We start from the raw sequence: 7,484 nt of genomic DNA, 5'->3' as shown, positions 1-7,484 counted from the left end.
TTTACAAATAGACCCTGGCCTTCCATCCAATTTTTAAATTTTCACTTAAATATCAAAATTCACGGTAAAACCTCTATTCATATTTCTCATTTTTATCAAGTTCTCGATAGTTTGATAGTGGAATGCATAAATACATAAATTTGACAGTTGAGGAAAATCATCTTAATGAGTAATTTATAAATATCAGTATTTCAAGTGGTCTGGATGTAATTATCCCTAAAAAAATGAAAGAAATTTATTTTTATAATAGATTAAATTTACATGAATAAATTTGAATAGTTATTGCTAAAGAAAATTGAATTAGTCAAATCCTTGAACCGAGATCAATAAATAACAAGCAAATAAAAACAAACTACGGCGCGCTTAGTAAGAGCACCCTCTCCGCTCCGAGCGGGAGCTGGAGATCACGCGGTGGCGATATCTCCTTCAATCTCTATCTGATAAGTCGTTGGTTGCTTCTTCTTCTCCCTCAGATCCCTTCACCCCTCCGCGTTTTTAGTACTCGAAGCCGCTTACTCTCTCTTTTCTCTGTTGCAAGTCCAGGCTTCTCTTCTTTATTTTTTTCTATATAGTATTCACTTTGATTTTCGTGAGAAAGAAGCAGTTGTGTCGTGCAAGGAAGCAGAAGATCGGCTTTTGGGCGTGTTATATAGTCATGTTACTTGTTTTTGGGGAGTTTGATTTGCATTTTGATGAGATCAGTGATTGAATGACGGTTTAGGGTTTGCTCTTTGGAAGTTTCTTTCAGTTGAATGCTGATTTAGTTCGGGGGGAATTTCGGTTTAATGAGTCTGTGTTGAGTGGAGTTTCGAGGGGTCTATGGGCTGTTTTTGCTCTAAGGGGATCGAAGGAGAGAAGTTAGTCAACGGCAGGAGAAACGAGTCATTGAAGAGATTGGTGACTTCATCAGAGAAAGAAGAAGAAGCAGTGGAAAGGGATGTGGGTGTAAGGTTGAGTCGGGAATCTATTGATGGAGGGAGGGAAAGGCTGATACCGGATGCCAAAGAGAATGGCATCAACCCGGATCCTGTACTGCTTGGTAACGGAACCGTGAAAACTGCTACTACGTTCAACAAGAGTAAGAAGGCTGCAGTTCAAGAGAGATGGGACCGCCATGATGGGAGGACAGAACTAGTTGATCTGGTTTCAGTTAGTGGGGAGGCTATAGAGAAGCAACAGCAGCAGCAGCAGAATCTACTGATCTCCAGTGTGAAAAATGGGACTATTGCTGAACATGTAGCAGCTGGTTGGCCGTTCTGGCTTACTAAGGTTGCTGGGGAAGCAGTGAAAGGGTGGTTGCCTAGGAAACTTGATTCTTTCAGCAATATGGAAAAGGTTATCTTTATTTGCATGCATAAGTTAGTACTTGCTTTACTTGTCTTTGATCTGTTTGATTTTTGCTGCACTCGCTTGAGTAGGACGGTACTTCACTGATTGCATTATAAATTGTTTTTGTATTTCTTATTTTGGATTTATTTTGCTATGGAAGAGACGTGAATTTTATATTCCTATCTTCTTTACATATACTTCAGTGATATTGACAGTAAGAGACATCCATCAAGCAGGGCTGAAAGTTAACTTTATTTGTCAGGTTGATAGGTTTGATGTTTGTCTTGACCGCGCGAAGGAACCAAATCACAATCATCTCAAATCTAACCCTTTGATGCTTCAAGCTATGGCTGATCAGTCCTGCTTTGGGTGAAGAAAGTAGAGGAAGAATCATGAAAAGTGTTGGTGGAAAAGGAGTCAATTTGAACATTTTTTGCAGTATAAGGGGAAGAATAATCAGGTTTAGGATATGGTGAAAATACTACAAAGGGAACTTATGTCATAGGCCGCTAATGAAATGTTGTGGGTGGGGTTTAGAGAAAAAAATTGATTCATTTGTAAGAGAGTTTGTTAATTGCGAAAGTGGTGGCAGAGAAGGTGAAGGTGTTTGTTAGATAGAAGGTGAAGTGGAGGTTTACTGTCAATTGAAGAGATTAAGAAGAAGAAGAAGAGGTTGATTAATCAAATAAATTAAAGTGGGTGGGCTAACTTTTAATGCATGTAAAGGTTGTTTTAGGGAAACAAAAAAGTATTGATGGAGCTAATAGCTTGGGCTTTTTAATTATTATTGGCTTTCCTTTCTTGCGGTTCCAAGGTTGTAGGTAGGAATCAAGCTAGAAAACTTGTGAAAATAAGGAGGGACTGATGTGTTGATGTTAAGATAAGAGCTCTCAACATACACCGGTTGTACTAGCAGAACCTCTAATTTGGCATCTTTAATATTATTGTTGTTGATCTATTCAATTGCTAGAAACAATAGAGGGTTATTTGATTTAACATAGATTTCTAGGTAGTGGTTGAAGGTATAATAAGTCAGATAAGCTTGTAGGTTTTAGAAATGCACAATCATGGCTGTGCACTACTCGACCCATCAAGTAATGTGTTGGAGCAATTTGGGCCAATTGAAGCATGGAACTCTCAAAATACCTTGAGAGTCGTGTTATAGGATTTGCTAGAGGTGAGCTTGTCTAGAATGATTGGTTGTTTAATCTTATTTTTAAGTTTGGAGATCTTAAGCGATTCAAACTATTTTATAACAATGTAAAACCTGGACATTGTTGTTGAAGAATGGGCTTCTGCCAAAAAAAAAAAAATCTTGGCTGCTCGATCGAGTACATACCATTTAATGAAATAAAACTGTATTTAATCGGTTGCTAGATCGATAACATGTCAAAAAATCCATTTTCACTTCCATCTTTCATAGTTTATCCATTATTGTGACAATAAAATCATATAAATTATTATTATTATTGTTTTATATCTGGGATTGGCTAGTGTTAAACTTTAAAGTGCTTGGCTCAAATTCATGACCTCAGATAAACAACATTTTCCAAACACCAAGCCACTTTACTTTTCACATAGTTCAACCTTTGACAATGTAGTAGCAAACTAGCGAAAGCCTTTATCTGTCATGTCTCCCGTAGTTGATATATGATTTGGCTTTGGGGTCCACTTTGGGAACATAATCAAGCATTTAATCCATACTTAGCTTGACCAATCTAACTTATGTTCTCATCCCAATGGTCATTTATCAAACACTTATGATCCATTGAAAAAATCAAGATTTTAATTCGGGAAATCTTTATTATGAATATAGAGTATCCAAACTACCTATGCTATATTCAACTATAATATTATTTATAAACAAAATTTTCATGCTATACATATTATAAGAAGTTTTCTTCTTAACCTTTGGGTGATGGGGTTGAGGGCAACCTGCCATATTAATATGACACTCTTCTCCTATTGCACAAATGGGTCTGCACCACTCGGAGAGTCCCGTATATTATTATCATCAAAACTAGTGGCGGCTAAGATTAGAGAATGCAAACGAGCTAGTGATAGAGAGAGCTTAGAGAATTCTTATATTGTTTGTTTACTGTTGGATTATATCCTTAAGGAGTCATTCTTGGCGGTGACTTGGATTGTTGGAATGACAATTATGTAGCACCGATACTTATAAACATATGGCGTAGTCGTATCAGAAACGTATCAGACACCGACACTTGTCCGACACGCCTCAACACTTCTCCAGCACTACAAAATATGTTTGAATTTTTTTTTAAGTCTGAACACGTTTGGGACACACATCAACACTTCGGATGTGAGCTTAATACAATTTCGAAAAAAATGAGTCATGTGAATTAGAAAATTATAAATATACGTTTATCCTTATTATACCTCATAGTTGAAATTGTCCCATATATCGTCATCTTGAAGCTCCCTCAAACATTAGTCAATAGCGAGCATTGAAGGTGCATCCAATATTTGTCGAAACCGACAAATAGTAATTCTCTTTTTGTAATTATAGGATTTTTTAAATTTTAGTAGATAAGTTGGATTATAAGCTGGATGAATTCTTTTGTCCGACATTGGAGCTACACCAACCCTATCGTGGATATATTCATTTCTCATTTTGTCTCTTAGTGTAAAGCCACTCATCCACCTACACATTCTCATCTCGGCAACACTTAACTTAATTTTATGCTTCTCTTTTAAAAGCCAACATTCTGTTTCATAGAGCATTGCAGTTAACATTGTAGGTAAGCTACCATCTTATAAAATTTTCCTTTCAGTGTAAGCGGTACTTTTCTATCACACAATAGGCCCAAACCATTTCTCCACTTCAACCAACCAACTTGAATTCTACTAATAACATCCCCATCTATATCACCATCACTTTGAACAATAGACCCGAGATATCTAAAGCGTTCACACCTTTTAATAATTTGATCAACCATAGTTACAACTGTCACGAGAGCTACTGCTACTAAATTTCCTTCCAAGTATTCAGTTTTAGTTCTGCTCAAACAAAGGCCTTTATACTCCAATGTAGACCTCCATAATTTATTTTTTTCTTGAGCTTTCCCTCTAGTTTTATCCACGTGAAGGATATCATCAGCGAAAAGCATACACCATGTTACATCCTTCTGTAAATGTCCAATAAGAGCATCCATAACTAAAGCAAAAAGATACGGGCTTAAAGCCGATCCCTTATGTATATGTAATCCAACTGAGTAATCCAACTGAAATAGGAAAATATTTGATCAATCCTCCTTTTGTTCGAACACAAATTACAACTCTAGTATTCATATCTGTAATGACTTGAATATAAGTCATATCAACACCTTTCTTCTTTAGAACTCTCCACAGGATATCTCTTGGAACATTATCGTAAGCTTTTTCTAAATCAATAAAAATCATATGTTGATCCTCGTTACTCTCTCCGAACTTCTCCATCAAACCTCTCAATAAATGTATAGCTTCTGTCGAAGACCTGCCCGACATAAATTCAAATTGATTATGTCAAATCTTTGTAATGTGTCCCAATTACCCTCTCCCATAATTTTAACTTGACACATCAACTTAATTCTTTTATAATCTGCACACTCTTGTGCATCCTCTTTATTCTTAAAAATGGAGACCAAAATACTCTTCCTCCACTCCTCAGACATCTTTATAGTTTTTAAAATAATATTAAAGAATTTAGTATCCCAAGAAACTCTCAATTCTCTGATATATTTCGACACATTAATTTGGATATCGTCATATCTTACAGACTTTCCACCCTTCGTTTTTTAAAGTCTCATCAACTTTTTTACAAACGCCACATTAAAAATGAAACGTTTTATTATTATTAATGATATTAAGATCACTAAAGCCAATCGTATTTTCAAAAATTTTATTAAAAAGTTTATCAAAATAACTCACCCGCCTATGTTGAATATTTTCTTAAGAAAAACACATTGATTTTCATCTTTAATACACTTTACTTGAGTTAAGTCTTTACTTTTTTTTTCTATGTTTAACTAGTTTATACATATATTTTTCACTCTTTAGTATCTAATAGATTATAAAAATCACTAAAAACAGAATTTTTAGCGTCACGAATTATAAAAATCACTAAAAACAGAATTTTTAGCATCACCGATTGTTCTCTTAGTCTCCCTATGGGCTATTTTATATTTTTCTCAGTTTTATAAGTTTTTTACATTTAAACTAATTTCTATAACATAATTTATTATATTTTATATTTTCTTATACATTATTATTCCGCTACCAACTAATTTTATTTATAAAAAATTTTCTTTTGATTATTCAAGTATATTTTTGTAACTTGTTTAATAGTATTTGTTACTTTATCCCACATAGAATTTACTTCTTCATGAACATCCCAAAACTTGAAATCTTAAAGTATACTCATAAAATTAATTTTATCTATGTTTTTTAGATGCCCCATCTAATTCTACGTCAATGATTCATAATATTCTTTATTTGACAACACTTTATCTTAAAATCTAGAGCTAATAATTGATATTGAGTACTTAAATCCTCACTTGGAATGATCTTACAATCTTTAAATTCTCGACGATCTCTTCTTCTTATAAGAAAATAATCAATTTATGTTTTATTAGATCTATTCTTATAAGTAATAATATGTCCATTTCTTTTCTTGAATAAAGTATTAGTAATAAAAAAGCCATACACTAAAACAAAAAACCTAATATGACTAACATCTTCATTAATCACTCCAAACTTATAGTCATCATGAATATTTCTAAAACCTTCTACCACTCTACCTACATGTCCATTTAAATGTACTCCAATAAAAATTATTTGTTCAAAAGGTATCATTTGTATTAATTCTTTTAGTTCATTCCAAAATTTATCATTAGAATATATATTTAAGCCTATTTGAGAAACATAAACACTTATAATACTAAAAATCTTAGTATCAACAATAATCTTAAGGGCTATAATTTTATCTTCATTTTTATTAATTTTTACAACATTATCTTTTAAACTCCTATCTATAATTACATTTACACCATTTTTAGTGTGACTCTCACATGAATCCCAAAGTTTAAAATTTAAGTTATCAATATCCTTAGCATTTTCTCCAACTTATTTAGTTTCTTGAGTACATAAGATATTTATCTTTCTATAAATCATGATATCAACTAATTTCATTAATTTACCTATGAAAGTACTTATATTTCAAGGTCATATCCTAATGTTAGTTTCATCAACTAACTTCTTTATCCGCATTCGTTCGTAATGTGAGAGTCCTTACTTATTTAACACTACACCGGGCGTAGGTGTAGCGGCGCTTGCACACTTTTCACTGTATTCAAGTCATACAGCGCGTCGCTTCTAGGAGACATCTTGACATTTACACAATGATCAAAAGTATTCATGTCATGATTTTTTGATAAATTTTACACTCGCTGTCGACTACTTAAGACAACACTCAACTTTTCACCTCCGATGCTTAGGACCCGGCAATTACAGTGTTAATAATTAATTAAATATAAAAATGTGTTTATGAAGAATCGTGCCCTATTGCCCTATTTTTTTCATGTTTGTTGTGCCTCATATTGTGTTTTATCGTCTGCTTGTCCGTGCTTCATAGAATGGCAATCACCTTCTTTGTTTGAGTTAGATTTTGAGTTGGAAATGGTAGTGCATGCTTTTGGATGGAAGATCTTGTGGATTTTTTATGGTCAACAAGAAATATTTCCTACAAATGACATTATAGGAAAGTTTTTTCTGCCATTTATACCGTATTCTTCCTTCACCAATGAAACAATAGTTTATTGCCTCCTATTAAGACTCTTATTTATACCATTTAGTTCCTTCGTCGATGAAACAATAGTTTATTGCCTCCTATTAAGTCCAAATTGACCCTTTAATTATCCCAAGATGCCAAATTACTTGATTGATGTGCTAGTCAAATCATTTTTTTTAATTGTTCTATGGGTGATCACGTAGAGGAGCAAGATGAAAAGTGCCATGTACATGGCTTGAGGAAGGGTTGAGTTGGCGGTGGTGGATGGATTTGGCCATTAGTGGAGGGGGAATGGAAAACAATTGTGGTGCGCCCACTAGCTAGAGAAAAAGATGTGAGTGAGAGGGAAAGAAAGGCTTTTCGGATG

At 33.9% G+C, this 7,484-nt stretch overlaps 1 protein-coding gene across 1 annotated transcript in view; it reads left to right on the top strand.

Annotated features, from left to right (window-relative positions):
- Positions 1-347: 347 nt before the first annotated feature.
- Positions 348-7,484, top strand: part of LOC110021561 (probable serine/threonine-protein kinase At1g54610) — a 21,735-nt gene continuing 14,598 nt past the window's right edge. Inside the window, exon 1 of the mRNA XM_020720098.1 lies at positions 348-1,335. Within this exon, the coding sequence (XP_020575757.1) occupies positions 820-1,335 (516 nt within the window). The 5' untranslated portion in view covers positions 348-819. The remainder of the gene's footprint in view (positions 1,336-7,484) is intronic.

This window comes from Phalaenopsis equestris, unplaced genomic scaffold (genome assembly GCF_001263595.1).
Source record: "Phalaenopsis equestris unplaced genomic scaffold, ASM126359v1 Scaffold000135, whole genome shotgun sequence".
NCBI lineage: Eukaryota > Viridiplantae > Streptophyta > Magnoliopsida > Asparagales > Orchidaceae > Phalaenopsis > Phalaenopsis equestris.
This window is presented reverse-complemented; position numbering and strand designations above follow the sequence as displayed.